This window comes from Stegostoma tigrinum, chromosome 12 (genome assembly GCF_030684315.1).
Source record: "Stegostoma tigrinum isolate sSteTig4 chromosome 12, sSteTig4.hap1, whole genome shotgun sequence".
Classification (NCBI taxonomy): Eukaryota; Metazoa; Chordata; class Chondrichthyes; order Orectolobiformes; family Stegostomatidae; genus Stegostoma; species Stegostoma tigrinum.
This window is the reverse complement of record NC_081365.1, coordinates 40451386-40477198: the sequence shown is the minus strand read 5'-3', so window position 1 is coordinate 40477198 and position 25813 is coordinate 40451386. Positions and strand designations below refer to the sequence as shown.

General features: G+C 38.8%; 1 protein-coding gene across 3 annotated transcripts in view; it reads left to right on the top strand.

Annotated features, from left to right (window-relative positions):
* LOC125457094 (solute carrier family 22 member 15-like) overlaps window positions 1-25813 on the top strand; it is a 72444-nt gene that overhangs the window by 27080 nt on the left and 19551 nt on the right. The window contains exons 4-10 of one of the 3 annotated variants that reach the window (XM_048540811.2): window positions 338-502; window positions 4315-4444; window positions 8437-8643; window positions 9308-9448; window positions 11505-11590; window positions 14734-14854; window positions 15702-15774. In XM_048540811.2, the coding sequence (XP_048396768.1) occupies window positions 338-502; window positions 4315-4444; window positions 8437-8643; window positions 9308-9448; window positions 11505-11590; window positions 14734-14854; window positions 15702-15774 (923 nt within the window). Of the gene's footprint in view, window positions 1-337; window positions 503-4314; window positions 4445-8436; window positions 8653-9307; window positions 9449-11504; window positions 11591-14733; window positions 14855-15701; window positions 15775-25813 lie in introns of all 3 variants that reach the window. The other 2 variants (XM_048540810.2, XM_048540813.2) reach the window with 2 other exon arrangements.

The window sequence follows — 25813 nt, the reverse complement described above, 5'->3', positions numbered from 1 at the left end:
TCACCAGATGGAGCATGTGGAGGCCAAGCAGAAAGGGCGTGTAGAATCCAGTGTCACACCCATCTGCCTCATCAAACATCATCACTGTCTCCGAGCAATTCAAAAAATGCATGTAGATACTTTAATGGCTCTTCCACTCCCAGTTTGGCAGTTTTGTTTATTCACACCAGAAATGGAGCATTTATATTATAGACAATATCAAAAAAAATTTCCAAACAATATTAAACACTTTTTTGAGATGGTTATGAGGCTAGAATTGGTTTCCTTTAGCCTAAAACTTGTAAACTACTGGACCTTTTGTGTGAAATTACTCAAAAGATATTTGTTATTTGCCTAGGTCTTTTTCTAGATATAATACTTGGAATTGTAAGTGGAATCACTCCTACATATGAAATCTTTGTAGTATCCCGTTTTGGTGTTGGCATGATGAATGGAGGAATGTCATTGGTGTCCTTTGTTCTACTCCAGGAGTATGTGGCTGTTTCTTGTTGGGCACTAACTGGTAAGATATCCATACTGTTCCTTTTTAAGGCACATGATGAGAGAAGCACGTGTGGGCAACTACTGTATGTTTTTTCTTAGGGTGTGTTTCATTGGGAAAGAAAAAAAAGTACTGAGTGATCCAATGTTGCCACTAATTTAAGCTTGCTATACAAGGTATAGGTTAATAAGAACATTTCAAGTAAAGCAGACTAGTCTGTTATCATTGTGAGTGGTTTTACATCCCTCTTGGCAGTCTCCAAATCCTAAGAATACATAGTTATGCGTAGGATGATAACAGACCATGCGATCAAATGGTCCATATTTGGGCTTATGCTTCACACAGATCTTGTCAAATTCCTCTTAGCCTTCTTTATTCATTCATGGAATGAGGGCATCACTGGCTAGATAGCATTTATTGCTCAGAGGGTGTAGTGGGAGTCAACCACATTGCTGTGGTTCCAGTAGGTCAGACCAGGTAAGGATGCTAGTTTCATTTCCTGTAGGCCATTAGTGGACTAGAAGGGTTTTCCCCAGTAATCGACAATGGTTTTGTGATTATCAATAGACTCCTAATTCTGCCATAGTGGGATTTGAACAGAGGTACTCAGAATATTGTCAGGATCTCTGGATTAACAGTCCAGTGGTAATACCACTAGGCTATTGCCTCCCTCTAGCCCTATCAAAACAGTCTTTTGCTCCTTCCTTTCCTCATATTTATCCAGCTTTAAACGTATTTATATGGCTTGTCTGAACTACTTTTGGTGGCCAGAACCAATCTTTGGTTAAAGAAGTAAAATAAAACAAAGAACTGCAGATGCTTTAGTGAAACAAACAAAACAGAAAAATCCTGGAGAAACTCAGCATGTCTGGCAGCATCTGTGGACAGAAATTAAAGTTAAAATTTTGATTCCAGTGACTTTCCTTCAGAACTGGAGGCACCTAGGTTTTAGTAGTATTCATGATGATGAGGGGTGGGAGTGGGAGTAGGGGGCTGGGATCATGGTTAAAGGAGTGTGTGATACTTGAAGACAGATCATAGAGGGAGAGAGAGAAAAGTGTCATCAGACAGATGGATTGTTGATTGTAAGCCAGGGAAAAAGGGAAGCTAGATAAGTGATAACAGGGACTATGAGTCATTGAAAACAGGTTGGCTGTGTTAAACAAAATCTATTTCATGATACGACCTGAGGTTGTGGGGGTATGTAATTGACCTGGAAGTTGGTGTTCATCCTGTGAAATTGTTAAACTCAGTGTTGAGTCCCTGAAGACTGTGAGTTATCTACCAATTTTTCATAACTGCTTCTAGTTCTGAAGATAGGCCACAGGTTTCCTCCGGGTGCTCTGGTTTCCTCCCACAGTCCAAAGATGTGCTGACTAGGTGGATTGGCCATGCTAAATTGCCCGTAATGTTCAGGGATGTGTAGATTAGGTGGGTTATAGGTCCTGGTGGGATGATCTGAGGGTCGGTGTGGATTGTTGTTGGGCCAAAGGGCCTGTTTCCACACTGTAGGGGTTCTTTGATCTTTGAATTCTTTGACTTGAAACGTTAACTCTGTTTTCTCTGCACAGATGCTGTCAGACCTGCTGAGTTTCTCCAATTTGTTTTTGTTTGGTTGGTTAAAGAAGGTTCTTTTGAGTTTATTGTTAAATTTATTAATGTCTACTTTTTATTCAATATCTTCCAGATTTGATCTCCCCCAGGGGTGAAAGCATTTTCTCCACGCCTATTCTGTTAAACTATCTCATAATCGTAAAGACTTTTCTAGAGAAAAACACACTGCATCCAATTTGTAGATCCTTTGGGAAAGCAATGCAGTGAATACTATGATATTCACTTTTTAGCAGATCTGGGAAACTATAGCTTTCTATCTTCAGTACATTTTTCTTTCCCTTTGCTAACCTATCCACTCAACATATCATATTGTCTCTGCTTTTATGTCTAATACGTAAAAGTTACATGCTTGGAATCTTAAACTCAATCCTGCAATGTCAGCTCGAGTTTTAAAAAAATATTGTGAATGCTAATGATAGACTGCTGTTGAGTCCAATACTGCTGTTTTTGTTAAATGTGTTCTTAGGTAAAAGGATGACTCAAGTGGGAGGCCTTAAAATGTATGATAACAAGAGTTCAGAAGCATTATACACCTATTAGATTGAATGGCATGGCTGGTATGATTAGGGAACAATTGGATGAATAAAGTTACTGAAATCTAGCCAAGAATAAAAAAAATCCTAAGTTAGATATAAGACAGCTGGGATCAACTGAATCTTCTGAAGTATATAAAGAATGTAGGTGCATTCTTAAGAAGGATATCAGGAACGCAAAGAGGGGTTATGAGAACCTTGGAAGGTAAGGTTGAAGATAATCCAGAAAGATTCTGCAACTATAAAAGTGAGAGAGAGAGTAGGAGTTTGTGTGAGGAAAATCATGTCTCACAACCTTGATTAAGATTTTATTTCATGGAGTAACCAAAAAGATTGATGTTGACCTTGAGACCAACCAGAGAGATTGACCTTGTTTACTTGGACCTTATTAAAGTCTTTGATAAGGTTCTACATGGTAGACCAATTAGTAAAGTTAGGTATCATGGGATTCAACAGGTATAAACTTGGCTTTATATTCAGAGAGGGTGGAGGTTTTTCAGACTGGAGGCCTGTGACCAGCTGTGTTCTACTGGGATCGATACTAAATGCATTTTTGTTTGTCATTTACGTAGATGATTTGGATGTGAATACAGGAAGCATGGTTGGTAAGTTTGCAAATGACACCAAAGTTTGTGGCGCTGTGGACAGTGAAGAAGGTTGTCTAAGATTAGAAAGAGATAATGATCATTTGGGTGAATGAGGAGTGCAGATGGAGTTTAATTTTTGGATATATGTGAGACATTGCATTTTGGTCAAATAAACAAGGTCAGGACTTGTACAAGTATTGGTAGAGCCCTGAGTAGTGTAGAACAGAGAGACCTGAGGGCTCAGATACATAATTCTTTGAAATCAGTGTCACGTGGAGACAGGGAGACAGGTTAAGAAGGTGTTTAGCATGCTTGCCTTCATTGCTCAGACTTCTGAGTATAGGAGTTGGAATATCAAGTTGAGGTTGTAGAGGATGTTAGTGAGGCTTCTTCTGGAGTAACGTGAACGGTTCTAGTCGCCCTGTTGTAGGAAGAATATTGTCAAAACTAGAGAGGGTTCAAAAAAGATTTACCAGGATGTTGCTAGGAATGGAAGGTATGAGATAAAAAGTAGTTTGGAAATACTGGAACTTTTTCACTGGAACTTAAGAAATTGAGGAGTTACCTTATTGAGGTTTATAAAATCATGAGGGGAAAAGATAGGGTGAATTACAAAGATCTTTCCTCTAGGCTGGGGAATTCAAAACTATGGAGCATATTTTTGAGGTGAAAGGAACAAGATTTAAAAAGAACATGAAGAGCAGCTTCTTTATGCAGAGAGTAGTTCATGTGTGAACTACCAAACAAATTGCTGGATGCAGATACAGTTATAATGTTAAAAGGCATTTGGATAAATTCATGTTTAAGAAAGATTTGGAGGGATATGGGCTAAATGCAGGCAGGTGGGGCAAGTTTAGTTTGGGAACATGGTTGACATGTACTGTTTGGACTGAAGGGTCTGTTTCCATGCTGCATGATGCTATGACTCTAAGGGGCCTAATAGACAGAGTTTGAGGAACAAAATAGAATGCTGAGCCTGAAGAAGTTGCTGTTAGCTGAGGCTAACATTGAAATAATTAAGTAGCAATAAGACACAGCATGAATACAAAATAAATATTTTTGAACTGATGTAAAATTGGCATTTCTTTTATCTTTCTAGGGTCACTACAGAGTCTTTCTTTTGCTGTTGGAATTTCTCTATATGCATTACTTGGATACTTTATTCGACCATGGAGGATTTTGGCCATTGTGATTAATATTGAAGGCATAATCATTCTGCTCCCATCTTTGTAAGTTGGAGATTCATATGCAGCAGAGGAAAATATAAATTAGAAACAGTAATTTTCAGGTTCAAGACAAACATCTTGTTTTTTGATGAGTTATTGCCTTTTACAGAACGTTAGAAACTTTGGAATCCTTTCTCTTCTTGCGAGTGAATGACTGCTTCTATTTGTTTTTGAATCTTACTATATTGAAAAATAATATTACAAGTAATTTCTTGAAAATTTGAAGCACTTTAACAATGCTAGGCCAAATCTGCATATTTAATAAACCCTTTCTTCTTTGTAAGACCGTAAGACATAATTTAAGATCAAGGGGAGGATGCTTAGAGAGGTTTTGAGGAAAACATTTTTCATCCGCAAGGTGATGGGAATCTAGAATGTATTGTCTGGGAAGGTGGCAGAGGCAGAAACCTCACAGCATCTTAGAAGTACACAGGTCAGCACTTGAAATGTCATAACATTCAAGGCTCAGGGCCAAGTGCTGGAAAGTGGGATTTGTGTAGGTAGGTTGGTGCAGATTCAATGAGTCAACAGGCTTCTTCTGTACTCTTTGACTGTTATGATTTATGTGCAAAAGTGGGTCATTCAGCCCATTCTGTCTGCATCACCATTCAAGAAGATCATGCTTGTTTGAGATAATCTTCAGTTTTACTTTCCTATCTTTCCTTAATAACCTGAATTTCCTTCCTGATAAAAATCAATCTATCTCAGCTTTGAATATATTTAATGGCCACTGTCAACATTCCTCTGCAGTAAAGAGTTTCATAGATTCAAACCATGTGAGAGAAGAAACTCCTCCTCATCTCTGGCTTAAATGTGTCATCTTTTACTATGATATTATGCCGTCCAGTCCTTAGTTCTCCATAAGAGCAAATGACCTGTCAGCATCCTATCGATATTCCTGAAAAAGTCTAAACCAGAAGTAATTTTGTTTATTTGAAAAATTATCTTATAAGTGGCCTAAAAATAAATTGAATTTGTTCAAGTTCAATAAGTACATTCCAACTAAAATCTCAACAGATATTATTTTGAGTATATCAATCATATTTGATATTGATTTTAAGTTATTATGGAGCAGTTTCTCCTTCTGTCCATCACCATTCCCAAATCATGTGTTTATCTGCCACAAAACATGAATCTTGCTTAAGGTGTTTGCAGTTGATCCACTTATCTATATTGTGATTATTACAATAGCTACATAACAAAACTTAATTTAAAAGATTATCTCTAATTTGTCATGTGATTGTCATGTACTGCTGCAGATTTGAATGTGCAGATGACTTGCCTCTGTCACCCAAATTTCACTCGTTTATTTCTCAGCTTCAAAAAGCTATTATGAAGTCAATCCTGTTGAGCTGAGCATTACAGAAACTATAAAGTTTGTTCAGCAGCTCACCATATAACTTATTAATTTCTTTTGTTTTTCTTTGCCATCATGGCTTTTCATTATTGTTATTTGAAGAGATATTTCAATAATTATTATCAGAATTCATGATATTAAAAATATTTTCAGACAGGATAAGGGCTCTGATTCACCTAACAAACCTGTTACAGAATTCTGTCAGAGCATTTCTAATGCTGCTAAGCCCTGTTTGTTAACAAGAACTTGTCTTGTTCCTCCCTAAGTCTGTCTTGCTGTATCCCAATGCCAGAAGTTTTCCATATAAATATTACCTTTTCAGCTTATGAAAAATATACTGTTCTTCTTGGTTTTCCTTTTCATGCTTAGTTTTATAATATTTTTCTCAGTATTTTATTTAAACATCTCATGAGGTGTTTGAAAGTCGTGTTGCAGATAGACAGGGTGGTTCAGAAGGCGTTTAGCATGCTTGCCTTCATTGCCTAAACCGTCGAGTATAGAAGTTGGGACATCATGTTGATGTTGGACAGGACATTGACGAGGCTACTTTTGGAGTACTGTGTACAGTTGTGGTTGCCCTGCTATAAGATGGATATTACTAAATTGGAAAGAGTTCAGCAAATGTTTGCAAAAATGTTGCCGGGAGTGGAGGGTTTGAGTTATAAGGAGGGGCTGGATAGGCTGGGACTTCTCTCACTGGTCCGTAGGAGATTGAGTGGTGACTTTATAGAGATTTATAAAATCATCTCGGGCTTAGATAATAGCGAAGATCTTTTCTCCAGGGTGGGGGAGTTCAAAACTACAGGGCATAATTTTACGGTGAGAGTAGAAAGATTTCAGAGGGACCTGAGGAGTGAGTAACTTCACACAGCGGGTGGTTCATATAGGCAGTGAACTGCTATAGGAGGTAGTAGATGCAGATACAGTTACAATGTAGTTTTAACAAGTACAGGAAAGGTTTAAAGGATATGGACCAAATGCAGGCAAATGGGACTAGTTTAGATTGGGAAACTTGATCAGCATGGACAAGTTGGACTGAAGGGTCTGGTTCTGTGCGATTCGACTTTTTGACTCTAAGAGAGGGAAGATCTAAGTAGTTAACTTTTCATCATTCATAATTTTTTAAAATTCTGTGATTAGCTGTGCATCTGGTCTCCGTACCCCTATTTGAAGCTCACAAACTCGTACAGCATCAGCACTCCAGTGTTGTCTCATCAGGGTCAAGTACAGATTTAACTGTCCAGGGAATATCCTTGGCGGTTTATCCCAAGATTTTGTTTGGTTTTATTTTAGCAGAGAAGAAGATTGTGCTGTTTGTATTAGTGATTTGACCTTGTCAACCCTGAGATTTGTCTCCTGATTCAATCCTTCAAATACAATTTTATTTAACACTAAATTCACATTAGCTTATTGCATGCCAAATCTCATAATTTGGCTCCCTTGGTACTTTTGGGATCTTATTTTGTAAACACCAGCTACTATGAGTATATTTTAAGAACTGTACTTTAAAAGTAAATTATCGCACGTAAAAATTTCCTCACCCCTTTTTCAACTGCTTTTTGGTGACTTTTAACCTCCCTTACAATTAGAATCTTGTCTTTCATTTTTAACTGATAAAGCTGTATTTACCTTTCGCTATCATCTTTTGTTTTATTTATTCATGGATAATAAACGAGAAAACATTGGTGTTATGAATGGAGGGAAAAACACTCTGGTGACACAGTTCAATTACACCTCAGGATTAGGTGGAGTGCACATTCCAGCGCACCTGGCCAATCCTGTCAAATCATTCAGTCCTCTGATTCAACAAACATGATCCCATACAGGGGTGTAATTTTATAGATCTGACATAAGAACATTTCCTTGTAATTACAAAAGGCTATTTTCTGGTGTCCTGCATTGTGGCCCAGATTGAGTACAAATTGACTTGCGAATCTACTCAAGAATAGAGCTCATTTGCAACTCTCGGACTGTCTGTAATTAAAATACTACAAGTTTTACTGCTCTCAATAGCTTACAGATTTAAGAGCAGTAGGAAGTGCTTTTAAGTTTTTTCTTTTCGTGGAATTTGTGCTTACATTTAATGTCCCTGTGAAGAACATCCCACTGAGAACCATCCCCCCCAACCCTCCTGCCATTCCTGTAATTCTACGTTTATCGTCGCTAACCCACCTAGCTTGGACAACACATGACAATTTAGCACGGCCTGTCCTCCTAATCCCTGCGCATCTTTGGACTGTGGGAGGAAACATTCTGGAGAAAACCCACGTAAACACAAGAAGAATATGCAAAGTTCACACAGATAATTGCCCAAGATTGGAATTGAACCTGGGTCCCTGGCACTGTGAGGCAACAGTGTTCACCACTGAACCACTAAATGGGCATTGTGCTGCAAGAAAATTTTATATGCAATTATAAATAATGGAAGGCTGTTTTCACTGGAATGTTTTCCTTCATCACATAAGTACTTATTGTATTTTTTTTTATTTGTGGCAAGCGTTAGTTGTGTCATTTGTGATTTGCATAATTTTCATGTTCCTATCTGGTTGAAATGAATATGTAGAGATCTATGTATCTGTTTTAGCTGTTACTAAGTTTTACGTTCACAAAAAAAACATTGTGAGTGACCTGTTTGTAGATATATCCCAGAATCTCCACATTGGCTGTATGCTCAAGGGCGGTGGAATGAAGCAAAGGATATACTTGAGAACTTTGCAAAGAAGGATGCTCAACAGAAGTGTTCGGTGATTCTGAAGCCACCGACTGGAGAAGATGATGATGAGTCCAATAATATCCTTGATCTTTTCCGGGATCGAGTTCTCTTGTGGCGGACATTGATAATGATGTATGTTTGGTATGTCTCAAATACATCATTTTATGTCATTGCTTGGTTGATGCAAATGGTATAGATGGATTTATTGGAAGTCTAAATAAGCATATGAGGGAGAAGGAAATAGAAGATTACGTTGATAGGTTAGAAGAGGAAAGATAAGAAGACAATGCTTAGTAGAGCATTAATACCAGCATGGACTGGTTAAGACAAATGATTTATTTCTGTTCCACATTTTTTATTATGTGTGTTGTATTGCAGTTGTGACTAAGCAGACTACATACATTTGGACTTCTTCAGTCTGTAACTAGGAGGCTTGAGAACAATTGGTAGATTTCATTTCCTTATCCCACTACTGTCTTCTAACACAACTAAGATTGGAAATTCAACAGGCATAGATGTAAAGTGTAATTCTTTCTATCTGTGTTTTAAGATGACTTTTTTTTAAACAGGTTTCAAATCATGTAACAAGATTTTCTGTTATGCCATGTTTGAGCTCTTACTCTTGTCAACTTTTATCTTGTTAAAAATTGTTAAAATTCTTGATAGTTTTTTTGAACTTGCATAAATTATGAGTACAAACAAAATTATTTTAGATGAGGGAATAAAGCCACGAATATTTGCTTTGAGCTTCTGCGTAGTAATCTTGTAATTTTTGCTCTCTTTCTTTCCACATTAGGTTAGTATGCAGTCTTGTATATTATGGTCTGACTCTAAATGCTGCTGACATGGGCGGCAATCGATATCTAAACATAGCAATTTCAGGAATAGCTGAGTTGCCTTCATATCCTCTCTGTTTCTTTCTGCTGAACCGCTCATGGTGAGTTGACAATACTCCTCTCTATATGCAAATGCCTTTACAAAATCTTTCACTTTTTTGATTATTTGTTGCTCATTCACTTTCTAAAATGGTTTTCGATTTTATCTTGATATTCATTGATTTATTTTTGCCAATCTATCAGCAATAGTGTTGTCTGTTTTGAATTTTGCGCCAATGTTAACAACCATTTACAATCCTTAGCCAATCTTTAGGTTGTTTAACATGAATGGCCTGAGTGCAGATTATTGCAGTTCTTAATGGTACGTTTAATTGAATATTTGCTCTGATTTAGTTCAGAAGTTTAATCACTAAACTGCGTTTATCTCAATGGGTCTCTTAGTACTATTGTCCCCATATCTTTTTGAGTTAGAAAAGCGTTGATTCAAACCCTGTTCCTAAATTAATATCATAAAGCTGAAGTTTGCTGTGGTGGCAGATATGCTATCTTTTGAAAAAAGCTAGGAATTCAGATTGGATTCTAAAAATTCCAAACTGTAAGCAAGTCCACGGCTTACCATGCTTTCAGTATTCCCCTCAGCCAGCAATGTCAAAATTGGTTTAACTGGTTCTGCTGTTTGTAGGATCCTGAAAGCACAGAATATATGCTCCTTAATTATGTAGCATTTTAAAGTGAGAAATCAATTTTTAACATGTTTATGATACATTTCTGTTCTGTGGTATAAAAATATAAATTATATTGATCATTTAATGCTTGTGCCCTAATTTTGTATTTTTTTTAAATTATGTGGCTGCATTGTCAGTAACTGACTTAATCTGGTTTTGTGCGACATATTCTAATGAAACAATCATTTTTGAGAGTTGAAAATAGGAAGAAAAATAAATTCCTATTTTGCATTCTGCATTCTGATCTTCAAAATTTAACTGCACAACCTTAATGAAGATAACAATGTTAATTATTTATTCTTTATAAGAACTAGGAGGAGTGGGCAATTCAGCCCTTGCGCTGCACTGTTATTCAATAAGATCATGCTGATCTCATCTTGGCCTAACTCCGCTTTCTTGTCCACTGGCCATAACCCATCAGCCCATTATTAATTAAAAATCTATCTATCTGTTATTTAAGCTCAGACAGTGCTTCAATGTCCACCACACTCGTAATGAATTCCATAGATTCACTCCTTTGAGAGAAGTAATTTCTCCTCATCTCTGTTTTAAATCTGTTACCCCTTATTATAAAACAATAACCTCTCATTCTAGATTGCCCCACATGAGGAAAAATCCTCTCTGTGTCTCCTTTGTTAATCTCCTTTAGCATTTTGTATACCTCAATTAGGTTTCTTTTTAATCTGTCGAGAGTATTGACCTGAAGTGCTCAACCTCTCTTTATAAGACAAACCCCTCATTCTCTGGAATCAATCTAATGAATCTCTTATGAACAGCCCCCAATGCAACTGCTCCTCTCCTCCAAGTAATGGGACAAAAATTGTATGCAGTACTCAAGGTGCAGTCTCACTAATGCCTTGTACAGTTGCAACAGATTTCCTTACTTTTATGCTCTATTCTTTTAGCAATAAGTGCTAAAATTCCTAGATTAGATTCCCTACAGTGTGGAAACAGGCCCTTCGGCCCAACAAGTCCACACCGCCCCTTGAAGCATCCCACCCAGACCCATCCCCCTATAACCTACACACCCCTGAACACTATGGGCAATTTAGCATGGCCAATCCACCTAACCTGCACATCTTTGGACTGTGGGAGGAAACCGGAGCACCCGGAGGAAACCCACACAGACGAGGGGAGAACGTGCAAACTCCACACAGGCAGTCGCCCGAGGCTGGAATTGAACCCGGGTCCCTGGTGCTGTGAGGCTGCAGTGCTAACCACTGAGCCACCGTGCCATTTGCCTTCCTTTATTACCTGCTGTACCTGCAGTCTAGTTATATTTTGTGGTTGTGATCCATGAATAGTTTTTAATTTATGTAAGTAAAGCAGGAGAATTCACTGTTGATACTCAGAAAATATATTGCAGAATGGCAAAAAGATGGCTGAACAACTGATTCGTTGCCACTTGTTATTGCCCCTGCTCTTCCATCAGGTCAGGTCGTAGACGGACATTAGCAGGATTCCTTCTTGTGGGAGGTGCAGCTTGTCTTATTATAATTTTGTTGCCAGAAAAGAAAAGTAAGTTAAACATATTACTAAAATATCTTGTATATTTGTCACTTAGTCAAAGGTCATGGCAATCTTTAATTTCTGTACATGTGCAATCAGAAATTTTATTTCATTACTTTATTACTGATCAAAGCGATGAATATCAATGCCCGAAAATTAGTTGAACTGATGCTAGTGTCTGGCTGTACCATTGCATGCATTCAAACTGTTTTTGTACAATGATGGTTAGTTTTTCAAATTCTCAAGCCATATGATCGTGCTGCATATTGATTACTGCTTTGCCACTTTTAAAACACAAAGAGCCCAATCTCACTGGAATTATCTGACACTCATCAGTCAGTGAATAAGTGTACACTGAGGAGAATGGGAAATTTACGAGCCACCGTTTGTTTTCTGTAAATAATACCATGAAGTAACGTTACTGTTACTGGAGTTGCACATAAATCACTAACTCAGGACCATCTACGCTGTGCATGATTTCTCACTTTAATGAAGACTGGCGTAGAAACTTGTGGATGTACCATTGTTTGAGATTACAACAATCTCAGCAAGTGACTACACTGAGCTAGAACTAATGTTAAAGGTAGCAGTTGAGTGGTGATGTGCATTTATCTGCAGAAAGTTTTGTGTGCAAAATATGTATTATCTACTATTGGTGACATCATGTTTTAATTTATTAGAAATTTTCATATGACTGTAGATTAACACAATACAGTTATTTTTTGATTCTCACTCTTGGGGAATATAAAACAGTGTGTTACTCTGACATGGATAGAGAACTAGTTACAGACAGAAAACAAAGAGTAGGAATTAGTCATTCTTTTTCTATGTGGCAGTCAGTGACTATTGGGGCAGTGCAGGGATCAATACTATGATCCTAGCTGCTCATAATACATGTTAATAACTTAGATGAGGGAGCTAAGCGTAACATCTCCAGGTTTGCAGATGACACAAAGTTGGGTTGAAGAGAGATAACCGTGAGGATGATGCAGAGATGCTTCTCTGTGATTTGGGACAAAGTGGGTGTGTGGGAAAATGTATGGCAAATGAAGTATAATGTGAATAATTGTGAGGTTGTTTACTTTGTAACAAAAACAGGAAGATGGATTATTATCTGAATGTCTGAAAGTAAGCATGAAGGTGCAGTAGGCGGTGAAGAAGGCAAATGATATGTTGGTTTTCATAGTGAGAGAATTAGTATGTAGGAACAAAGATGTCTTGCTGCAATTGTACAAGGCTTTGGTGAGAAAATACCTGGAGTATTGCATACAATTTTGGCCTCCTCATCTGAGGAGGAATTTCCTAGCTATGAAAGGAGTGCAAGAAAGATTTATAAGACAGATTCCTGGAATGGTGCAGCCAAATGAACACTAATCGGATCAGTTAGGATATATTCACTGGAGTTTAGAAGAATGAAGGGAGAAATCTTAGAAACCTATAAAATGCTAGCAGGGCTGGTCAAGGTAGATGTAGGAAGGATGTTCCAAATGACTGGGGAGTCCAGAACCAGGGATCACGGTTTAAAGATACAAGATAGTCTATTTAGGGCTGAAATGAGGAGAAAAGAATTTAAGAAGTTTGTGACCCTCTGAGAGATAAAAAAGTGCTTAATCTATTTTAAATGGGAGCCCCCTAGTTTTTAATCACTGTTCTTGATCCTGCCACAACAGGGATCATCTCCTCCCTATCTACCTTGTCAAGATCCCTTTGGATCTCAAAGTGTTAAAGTAAATGTTCCACATATACTGTTTGTACGAAAGTGAACATATTGTAGCTTGAACTGTCACCTGTTGAATATGAGTCTGAAAAAGTCAGTGCTGAGGCATAGTGCTCATAAGGTGTGAGGTCATGTGGACTTGTGACCAGAACAGCCTAGGACCTTGCAGGATTGAGACCTAACATCTGGTCCCCCTCAAAGTCCTTATGTAACAATACCAGTCATATCAATGCACATGTTTTTAATAAATCCATTTAGACATAGGTTGGACTAGATCCCAGGCCTTCTGGCTCAGAGATAGGGACTCAATGTAACCGGTAACTCACTGCTAACATATAAACAGCCTTTGAATCCAGACACTGGATTTGATTTCCCTTACAATAAGCTCCCAATTTTTTTGTTTTTCCTTGAGCTCTGCTGATCTGGCATCAAACCTTGATGTTTCTCATCCTGTCTACTTCCACTAGCAAGGTCTCCAGAACTGCATTAGAGACCTTGAAGATATCTCTCTGTTCTGATGTTCTCTTTTCCTTGTTTAGAATTAAAACAATTGGCTTCAACAAATATCTGCTGTAATTCAGAATAATATTTCTTTTGGAGAGATAGCCTGTCTCTAAGATCCAAATCGACTGTATCTCATGTTAGCATACACCGCTCCGCTCCATGTTGAACACAAAGCGGAGGCATCTAGCAAGGTGGAAAATGCTCAGCCCAGTGCCCACTTAAGTGAGGAGATAGCGTCAGATGTGTGTGCTGCCTACCCACTGGAACCAATGCATGTTGGTCACAATTCATGAATTCTGTGATTGAAAGATAATGCAAACCTATTTTTATCTGAGTACTCAGCATAGATCTAGATATTCAGAGAATTAAGTGAAGAATATAGGTTACTGTAATTAGGAATCTTTGAAATATTTAGGTTCACATTTACCAGTTGATATCATTTCTGTAGTGCAACACTGTTCCTAAATAATTGCTTATGGCACTTAAGCATTTGATATTCTTGCACTCTGGGAATATTTTGTACCTTACCCTTTTTATCATAAGTGAAATTTGTCGTCTGGTTCAGGAATTTTTACTTCGTGCTATTTCACTTTTTGTTTATTCAGTATAAATTATTTACTGTGTCCTCTGGAAGTTGCTGATTAGTACTGAAGTACAGTTTAATAAGTACTATCACTCATCCAGATAATGATGCCAGGACATTCAAATTTGCAGAGTTTCACAGCTGAAATTGAGCCTTGCCTTAACATCGTTCATATGGATATTTTTCAGCATCAGTTATTTAATATTCTTGAGATCATTTTCCTTCCATTCTATAAATCTGATTTATTGCTTCCAAATGGATATCACATGCTATTAAATTATGTGGGTTGTTTTTTTGCTGTGCAGATTTCATACAAAACATTCTATCTTCACTATTTTCTTTTTTCAGACTCTGGAATATTTTCTGTTATCAACAGTCAAACATTTTCTATAATGGGTAAACTTTCAATAAGTGCTGCATTTAATGCGGTCTATGTTTACAGCTCTGAACTCTATCCCACATCTGTCAGGTATGTCTGCAGTGGGTGATACTATAAGCGTGATTGCAGGTGTGAGACTTTCTGATATCCCATTAACTGTCTATGTTGTGATTTTCTCAATTGTTAAGCTTTTGTCCAGTGAAATTTTATTGGTTCTTGTGGTGGTCATGACACTAGCAATCCCTAATTTATTTCCCAGAGCTTTATTAATCATACATTGCGAGATTGGAGTAATATGTAGGCTAGACAAGGTAAGGGTAGCTGATTCACTTCTCTGAAGAATATTTGTACAAGATGTACCTTTTATAATGATCCAGTCAGTACCAAGCTAATCTTCAGATGTTAGACCACAGATTGCCAGATTTTTAAAATTAATTTTTATTGTGAGCCATTTTGATGCATTCATTATGTTAAATGTGTAATACAAGTGCATGTTGTTAGCATACAAGCTTAGCGAAATGAGTAAACTCAGAAGTGCTATAAGTTGCCTCATGTATTGTGACCTTTTGTCCCCATTTGTGTACAGCTAGGAGTAAGTCCATTTTTATTACTAATTTAAATCTTCTCATATGATATTTTGATTTTTAAAAGTGGTGACATCATTGAGAATTGCTTTGAAGCTGATTGCTTAATTTCTCTATTTGAGCTTAATGCCTGTCATTTCAGTCATTTTGAAGAACAATTTTCAAAGGATCCAGAATATCAAAGTAGAAACAAGTTTTCAAAAATTCTGAGGTATCCGTTTACAAAAGGGGACCATGTTCTTTGAGGTTGTCACGAGTATGGGGACTTTGTGCTGAGCTATTTACATGTTGATTTTTGATTATGTGTTTTGAAATTTCAAATAATTGCTGATTATTGCCTTGTTTTCCTGTAGGAATGTTGGGCTGGGCATTTGTTCAATGTCTGCTAGAGCAGGAGGAATCCTTGCACCTTTTCTTCCATCACTGGTTAGTGTACAATTCTACCTACCATTAACTCTCTTCCACGTACTTTTCCCTTTTTTTTAAGAGGGTACAGTTGTCTGATACTTGGCATTGTTTGGATTTTATATTTGATTTATTATTTCATGTCTTTGGATTGTATTAAAACTAGTTGATCAACAATAAACATAGAACAGTACAGCACTGGAACAGGCCCTTTGGCCCATAATATTGTGCTAAGCATGACACCAAATTAAACGAATCACTTCTGCCTGCCCTTGGTCCAGATCTCTCCATTCCTTGCACATTCATGTGCTTATCTAAAAGTCGCTTAAACGACCCAATTGTATCAGCCTCCACCAAAACACCTAGAAATACATTCCAGGCTCTGACCGCTCAGTGTAAAACAAAAAAAATTGCCCCTCACATCTCCTTTGAATATACACCCCTCACCTTAAATGCACGTCCCCTAGTTTTAGACATTTCAACTCTGGGGGGAAAAGAGATTCTGACCGTTAAACCTATCTATGCATCGCATAATTTTATAGACATCTATCAAGTCTCCCCTCAGCCTCTGCTGCTCCAGAGAAGACAACCAGAGTTTTTCCAGCCTCCTCTTACAACTCGTACTCTCTAATTTGGAAGGCATCTGGTAAACCTCTTTTGCACCCTCTCCAAAGCCTCCATATCCTTCTTGTACTGTGGCGACCAGAATTGAATGCAACACTCTCAAGTGTGGCCTAACCAAAGTCTTATAAAGCTGCAACATGACATCTTGACGCTGTACTCACTTCCCTGACCAATAAATGCAAGCACACCATATGCCTTTTTTTACTGTCCTATCTACTTGCGTGCCCACTTTCAGGGAGTTATGAGCTTGCGTTCCAAGATTCCTCTGTATGACAGTGCTGTTCAGGATCCTGCCATTGACTATACTTTTCTTTACCATTTGATTTCCCAAACTGTAGCACCTTGCACTTAACCAGATTAAACTCTGTCTGCCATTCCTCTGCCCATGTCTGCAACTGATCTATATCCTGCTGTATCATTTGACAACCTTCTACACTATCCACAACTCCACTGATCTTTGTATCATCTATAAACTTACTAACCCACCCATCTACATTTTATTAAAACTAATAAATCTTTTTTGGATGAAAATCTGTGAAGTATCAAGAAATGTTTGCTTACATTAAATATGTAAGTTTGCTGTTTTGTATCTTGAGTGACAGAGCTCTTCTGTGCTTGTATTTATAGTTTTAGACAGCTCAGTAGTGAGTGGGGTATCAGTTGCTTGTGACAGAGTAAACCACACCATGTGACCATTTTCAACAATGAGTCTAAAAACCATTAGTTTAAGCAGGAGATCACGTTTGTAAAATAATTTTGACAGCAAACAGCACATTTGAATAAAATGTAAATGGAATTGGAGCATGCAGATGCCTTTCTGCTCTTAAAGCAACAAATGTTAACGAGTTTGTCAGTGGGAAATTGTAACAGAACAAACAGTTAAAAGACACTTATGGAACAGAAACTTATCAAATCAAAATACCATTATCCAGAGTGATGATGCACCCCAGCTCCTGCGGTACCCACTGGACTCTAAAGGCCTCTATCATGCTTTTCTGTGCTGGTAACTGGCATCAAAATGTTAGACATCTACATTAATACAATGCATAACCATTGTGCATTGAAAATCATTTTTGTTTATATTGAACTGCTAATGAAAATGGAATCTTCTAGAGTTGCATTTCAGTATCAAAATGTTTTCCAGTTATTAATATTCTATATTTATTAAAATAACTCCACAGAGGCCAGTATCCCAAGAGCAAGTCACCCTTTATTTAAACATGGAGAGTCCTTGGCACTGATCTAGCCTCCTCAAAGCCAGCTCTTGGAGTGGAAAGAATCACTGACATTCCTATTTATATCTGTCAGCCAGGGCTCCCTAACTGTATCAGATTAACAGCCCCAATCAGAGAACTCATACTGAATGAGGTCCATCTGGCTGACCTCATTACAATCACTTGAATCCCCTCATTCTAATATGCAGTTTAAAACAAAATTGAAAATGAATAGAAATCTAGAACTGGCTCCCTTTTAAGATGAATATTAAACCTTAACTCAACTATTAGAATTCAGTTTTGCCCACAATGATCTCTTAAAACTCTGTTGTTCAACCCTTACTCCCTCCTGTTTTTCCCCTTTTAGTTGTCACAAACTCAAAATCACCTGACTGACTTTTACCTGCCCTAGCCTAAACCTGGAGCTATCTACCTTTTCCACTATCTCTCCTTTCATTCTCCCTTCTCAATAGTTCCTTCTTTGTCATATTTAACCGAGCCATTCTTTTCCAGTTCCTTCTCTGCTGTGCAGTTCTGTGGGATCATCCTCAGGGATAGCAGCCTGTAGTAATGGTGAGTCCGCCGTAGAAAAACAACTGATGGCAGCAGCTCATGCAAATAATGTAAATAATTCCCCATGGTCAGCTTTCACATTGGCCTCTGTACATCATTGAATAAGTCCCTGAAAATGGACAGTAGACAGTTTCCCAGCCAATCCCCATCTGCGCCATTAGAAAATGATGTTGATGGCAATGAAAGTTGATGATGAACAGCTGCCTCTTCTACCTGTATTAATGCACTTTTGTCAATTACCTTATTATTTAGTTAGTTTTAATGACAGATTTTTACCTGGAAAATGCAATTGACATGTAAGTTTTGAACTAGAAGACTAACCATGCATAAACAAGCTGAAAGAGTAGACAATGGTAGTGCATCTGAACATCAGGCTGTCTTCTGTTGGTTGAGGAGTCATCGGATGACTGTGGGTAATGTTTGTAAAGAAGAATGTTCAATACAAATCAAATTTTGATGCAGGCATTGGGCTTATTTTCCAAAAGTGCACTCAGTAGTGGGGCCATGGTCACTTGTGTCAAATATATTTTAAACTTCCTCTTAAAGCTTTATGCCAGAGTATTATAACCTTGTGAAGACCCAAAGTTCACAGGTAATTTCTGTCCTCACATTTTTTTGTGGCTGTTTCAAATTGATCATCTTTTTCCATTGAGTGCTCAGTCAAAAATTATTTTCCCTACTCACTACCAAATCCGTTCATAATTATATATCATATTGATAAATATATATTTTATATATTTGCATCACTAAAAATATTTATATTTTCCCCACTTGACACAGCCAAATTGTGATTGTGGTATAATAAATAATATCTTGGCCTATCCTCTACTCCTCTGCAAATCCTATCTGTTGAGCATTTCACCTACTTCCATCCTTCATGTATTTCAATATAAACTCTTGTTCTGCATCACCCACCCAAATAGAATTCCATGTTTCCCAGCAAGATGCTTTTTCCATCCTCAGTTTCAGTATTGAATTACTTTTCATCCTTGGCAATATCAGCTTCTTTCATAAGTGCTCTTACTGTCTTCTGAGTTAACTCACTTCCTTTCTTCCCTCACACACACTATCCATAAAATGTCGCACATCCACATACACAATCATCACCTTGAAGTCGAGACTTTCGTGGTCTCCATATTTGTATTATAAGTATCACTGATCAGTCCAGCTGTTATTACCTTAATTTGGGTTCACTGGGGAAACTGTCCCCAAAGTTACTTACCGTTGCTCTTTTAAATTTCCAGCAATCTAACCTCTATCCAAAAACTTCCCATGATATTTATACAGCTACAGATTTAGTAAATTGCACCCACTCCCTGATTTTAAACCTTTTGCCTTCTTTATAACTTAAAGACTATCCTGCCCTGGGCATTCTGGAAGAATGCCCATACCCTCAAGTGTCAAATTTGTTCAGCCCTTGGAAAGAACTGTTTAATCATTTGATTCAGCTAGACAATTGTTGCAAATGAGTTAGAAGCAGTCAACGGATTATTTTCCTTGTAGTTACGTTTAAATTGAAAAGACGGGTGATGTTGGCATATGTATATGGATATAAGGCCATGTATAGCTCAGTTTCAGAGACACTTTAGCCGTAATCCTTGACTAACAAATAAGCTAGTTTATTGCAAACCAAACTACTGCAACTTCCCCTCCACAGTGGTTGAAAACGACCTCAACTGCATCTCTCATGTTTCCTGCTATTCATCCCTCACACCCCCACCCCGCAATAACAACCAAAACAGAATCCCCCTCGTCCTCACGTATCTTTGGATCCAACGCATCATCCTCTGGCACTTCCACCATCTGCAATCTGACCCGACTACCAAAGACGTTTTCCCTCCCCACCCTTATCTGCCTTCCGGAGGGACCACTCTCTCCATGACTCCTTTGTCCGCTCCACACGCCCCACCAGCCCCACCACCCGCAGCAGTTTTCCCTGCAACCGCAGGAAGTGCTACACCTCCCCCCTCACCTCATCTCAGGCTCCAAGAAAACCTTCCACATCAAACAAATGTTTACCTGCGCATCTGCTAATGTGGTTTACTGTGTCTGCTGTTCCCGATGTGGCCTCCTCTACATCAGGGACACCAAGTGGAGGCTTGGAGACTGCTTTGTGGAACATCTACGGTTGGTTTGCGACAAACGACTGCACCATCCAGTCGCAAACCACTTCAACTCCCCCTCCTACTCCTTGGATGACATGTCCATCCTGGGTCTCCTGCAGTGCCACAACAATGCCACCTGAAGGTTGCAGGAACAGCAACTCATATCTTGCTTGGGAACCCTACAGCACAGTGGTACCAATGTGAACTTCACGAGATTCAAAATTTCCCTGTCCCCCGATGGCATCCCCAAACCAACCCAGCTTGACCCTGCCTCCATAACCAGTCTGTCCTTCCTCACACCTATCCTCTCCTCCCACCTCATCCCCCATCCCCACCTCCTACCTACCAGCCTCATCCCCACCTCCTTGACCTGTCTGTCTTCCCTGGACTGACCAATCCCCATTCCTAACTCCCCACTTACACTCAACTTTACTGGCTCCATCCCTGCCTCCTTGACCTGTCCGTCTCCTCTCCACCTATCTGCTCCTTTATCCATCCACCGCCCAACTCCCCCCACCCCTAAATTTATTTCAGAATCCCCTTCCCCTCCCCTATTTCTGAAGAAGGGTCCAGACCCGAAAAGACAGCTTTCCAGCTCCATTGATGCTGCCGGCCTGCTGTGTACATCTAGCTCTACACCTTGTTATCTCTTACACAGGAAAAGATGTAAATATTATTAACATTTATTAATGAAATGTAAAGTGTGCAAATATGATGTGTGTGCAAACAAACATACAGAACTCCAAGTCTGGGAAGACATAAGAACATAAGAATTAGGAGCAGGAGTAGGCCATCTGGCCCCTTGAGCCCGCCCTGCCATTTAATAAGATCATGGCCAATCTTTGAGACTCAGCTCCACCTACCCGCCCACTCATCATACCCCTTAATTCCTTTTACTGTTCAAACATTTATCTAGCCTTGCCTTAAGAATATTCAGTGAGGTAGCTTCAACCGCTTCACTGGCAGGGAATTCCACAGATTCACCACCCTTTGGGTGAAGAAGTTCCTCCTGACCTCAGTCCTACATCTGCTTCCCTTTATTTTGAGGCTAGTCCTAGTTTCACCTGCTAGTGGAAACAACCTCCCTGCCTCTACTTTATCCATTCCCTTCATAATCTTATATGTTTCTATAAGATCTCCCCTCATTCTTCAGAATTCCAATGAGTATAATCCCAGCCTACTCAGTCTGTCCTCATAATCCAACCCTCTCAACCCTGGAATCAACTGAGTGAATCTCCTCTGCACCCCCTCCAGTACTAGTATATCTCTTCTCAAATAAGGAGACCAAAACTGCACACAGTACTCTGGGTGTGGCCTCACCAGGACCCTATACAGCTGCAGCATAGCATCCCTTTTTTTAACTCTATCCCTCAAGCAATGGCAGACAAAATTCCATTTGCCTTTTTAATTACCTGCTGCACCTGCAATCCCACCTTCAGCGATTCATGCACAAGGACACCCAAGTCCCTTCGCAAAGCAGCGTGCTGCAATTTTTACCATTTAAAACATAGTCTGTTTTGCTGTTATTCCTACCAAAATGGATGACCTCACACTTATCAACATTGTACTCCATCTGCCAGACCTTTGCCCACTCACTTCGACTATCTATATCCGTCTGCAGATTTTGCATCTTCTGCACACTTTGGTCTACCACTCAGCCTAGTGTCATCTGCAAATTTTGACATACCACACTTAGTCCCCAACTCCAAATTGTCTGTGTTGATAGTTTGATATACTATAGTTTGATACAGTTTACCAGAAAATCCTCCCCCAATGTCTTCTCACCTGTTCTTCAACTGAATGGAATTGCCCTTACCAGGTTCCCGTCTTTTCTGTCAAATTACAGCCAAAGAATCATTTGCAATGCTGTTTTGTCCTATTCTCGCTGAATATCTAAGTCTAAAAGAATTTTTTCAGTGTTAATTTTAAATAATAGTTAAGTTCAGAAAAATAATGATCACTCGTGGTTTCTTCTTGAATGTTGGTCTGCAGCCAAAGGCACTTTACGCAAATAGTATCAGCACAGGGGTGTCTTCTTGGATCACATAGCTGGTTGTATTTGCATTTCTTGGGATATAATTGATTCAGAAATCTTCCTTAAGAACGCCTGAGTTAAAGCAAAAAGACTTCCCCTTAAGGAATTTTTCTTTTGTAGTGATTATATCGTCCTGTATGTTTTCAACTCTCAAATTTTGAGAGGGACTTCAGAGAAAAGAGAGAGGGAAAAGTTACTTCAGGTAAGTTATCTCTCACTGACTGTTCAAATTCAATCACAATATTACACTTACAAACTGGGATATATTTCCTCTCTTTGAAATTATTGCAGACTCAGTGACTCCAGTCAGGCAACTTGTGTTATGTGCAAGTACAACACTTAACTCTGCTGCAGCCAGTCACCTTTGCTTAGCAAAGTGTTCCTTCCAGAATATCCAGAATATTTGAGGTAACACCTCATCATAAAACTACTTAAAGCATTATTAAATTATTCTCCATATTTTAAGACTAAGCAAGAATGCAGGGACAAACCTAGCTTCGCTTCATCACAATCATTTTTGTGAACCAGCACACTCCCGGCCACTTCCCAGCCCCCACCTGCAACCCCCACTCCATGCTCTTCCACCCTTGACCTCCAGTAATGAGTACAGTGAGTTTGTGCATTTACTTGTGCAGCCTTTGATATAGTTTACCAGAAAATCTTGCCCCAATGTCTTCTCACCTGTTCTTTAGCTGGGTGGAACTGCCCTTACCAGGTCCCGTTCTTTTCTGTCAAATTATAGCCAAAGGATCATTTGCAACACTGTTTTGTCCTATTCTTGCTGAAAACTCTGAAAGAATTTGACTTTAATTTTTTTTTCTCATCTACTTGCTACCTCACTAGTATCTAAATATGTAGGGCTGAATTTGTATTCATCTCTGACTCCCACAACACTTCTTCAGATCTCCTCCCTTCCTGTTCACAATTAGACTGAATACCCATCTCTCACCCAGCCTGCGTCAATGTTCATCGTTTATCTCACACCCTGTCTCCCTGGCACCCTATTCACATGGCAGCGTAACCCCAGACTTACTTTTCATACCAACCTTTGACAGAAGTCGACAAATTGTCTGTATATACTGCAGGACATTTAAATCACAGACTGCAGTAACTACTGTAATGAAAACGGAGCATGGTTTGACTTGCTTCCCTTACCCCTGACTATCCTGCAATATGAGGGGCTTGTTAGATTTCAGTTATGCTCCGCATTTCTGAAGGAGTCATGACTGAATTCTGCTCCCAGACAAGGAGAGTTCAATCTTGCCAGGAAAAAAAATTAGGAGCCTCAGAAAACCTGGCTAATCTATTCAACAACAGAAAATGTTCAAGGAGTGCAAAAGTAGCCAGATCCATACATATTGGACTGACTGAGCTTGCTTGCCAGGTAACCAACAGAAAATAACGATGGAAGGATATCCTTGTTCTTCGTGGAAGTTTTAAATAAGTTCTGCCTGACCACCTCTCCAAGAAGAATTTTGAATCAATCGCCATCTCTCAAAGTAAATACAGCTAGCTATATAATTGACCTAACAACTCATTACAGTGCCTACAGCATTTGTGCAAAGTGTCCTTGGCTGCAAATCTGTGCTCGACAACACGTAGCTTTATTGTGGTCTCTTTAATGTCCTTCCTAGTCAATGTTCTTGGGATAAAGGGACCAAGGGATGTAGTGAAAGTTGGAACAGGGAATGGAATAAACTGATCATCTGTGATCTCTTTGAATGGCAGAGCAAGCTCAAAGGGCCAAATGACGACCTCCTCTTCCTATGTTCTATATTTTTAATACTCTGAACCTCCTCTACAGAGGATTGTTCTTGATTCCCACATTTCCTCCACGCCCAGGATATCCCCTGCCTTTATCAGCTCCCTTTTGTGAATGGCACACCATGACACAATGATGTGGAACACCCTTTCAGGGTTTTAATGCAAGGCTCCATTGGAGCGGTCCAGGCCTGCCCAATTGAAAACCAGAGATTGGCAACCTCCAGTCAGCACAAAGTAAGCGAGTTATCTGTTCTCCTAAGGCCAGAGCAACCTGGTAGAAACTTGCAAGGTATTTGTGTCCCTAAGCTCCATAGTGAAGTCCTGAGTGTGTGAAAATGTTGTACAAGTTAGTCCAAAAACAGCCAGGATGATGTGGTAAGACTGGTGGTTTAGCATTTTTTAACAGAATGGAGAAAGGGTAGAGGAGGTTGCTGTCTAGGCAGCATGCAGGGAAAGTGTGATGACGGTGAAGTTGGATGGTGGAAGAAGTTCTTTACAAAGGAATCTGAATTTTTTGATTCCCATTACAATTCCCCCAACTTTCTCATCATAGCCATGCTGCTCATCTCAGCAGGAAGTTTGTCTCAATAGTTTCTGCATCTCTGTTGGATCTGTTCTGATAATGAAACCTTTGTTACTTTTTCCTAAATCATCTTCCTAAATTGCCCCAGCCCTCAATCTTAACACTGGTTGAAAGGATACTTGACTCAGTCTGTCCAATCTCCTGCCCTTCTGCTCTTACCCCTTCCTCACCTATCAAAATTTCTATATGCAGTGATTTTGTTGTGGGTACTGAACATATCTAAATAATGGCATTTGCAACATCCTCAGTGAAATGAAATGGTCTGGTCAGAATTGACTTCAAAAGCTTAGAAAGCTTTTTGCATGTGGTTAAGTGTATGCTATGTGTTATGCTTCAAGCCATCACTGAGGATAATATTATACTGTCTGTTGTGAACAAGCTCTACGTGAAAATACTGGCTCAGATTTTGCAACCAGCAGCAGCACAAATGTGCTCAATGAAATCAGTATGAGCTACATAAACTCCATGCACAGCAAGAGCGATCAGCCTGCCCACAACTGAACTACAATATAGCACACAGGTCCAACACCACTTCTACAAGTTAATGCCAGTGGTGATGCAGGACATCATTTCATGAGTTATGTGATGTAGTGCTATCACATTCATGATTTGCATGGTTTAATTGTCAATTGCATCAATTTATTTGTTTGATTGTGACAACAGAATTGTTTCTGCAGTTGAAATTGATTTGATTTGTAGTGTTTTGAAATGATTATTGTTTTAAAAAATTTAATGATAAATTATCTAGACTTTTGTATTCATGGTTAAATGCAATATGAATTGCTGTTCTTCTCAATGCTTTCAACTTAAATATTCAGTTTGAAAGGCTGTGTTGGTTTACATTTTGCACAGCTTAACGGTCTAAAATTTATGGTAGTATTGGTGGTGAGGCTACCAAAATAATTGTTTTTACAAAGTAAAACCTAAAACAACTCTGATGTTCCCAAATGTGATTTAAATGTTGAAATCTGGAAGTCACTCTCAATGGTGCTTCGCTCCTGCACAGACTGCAATGATGTGGCCTTTGCAAGATGGAATAATTTTTAAATCACTTATTTGCTGTGAGTTTCAACAATTTAAGTATTAATCCAGCACTAAGAAATAAAATAAATCAAGGCTTATCCAGAGTAGTTAATTACATCCAAAATCATAGTTACTGCTG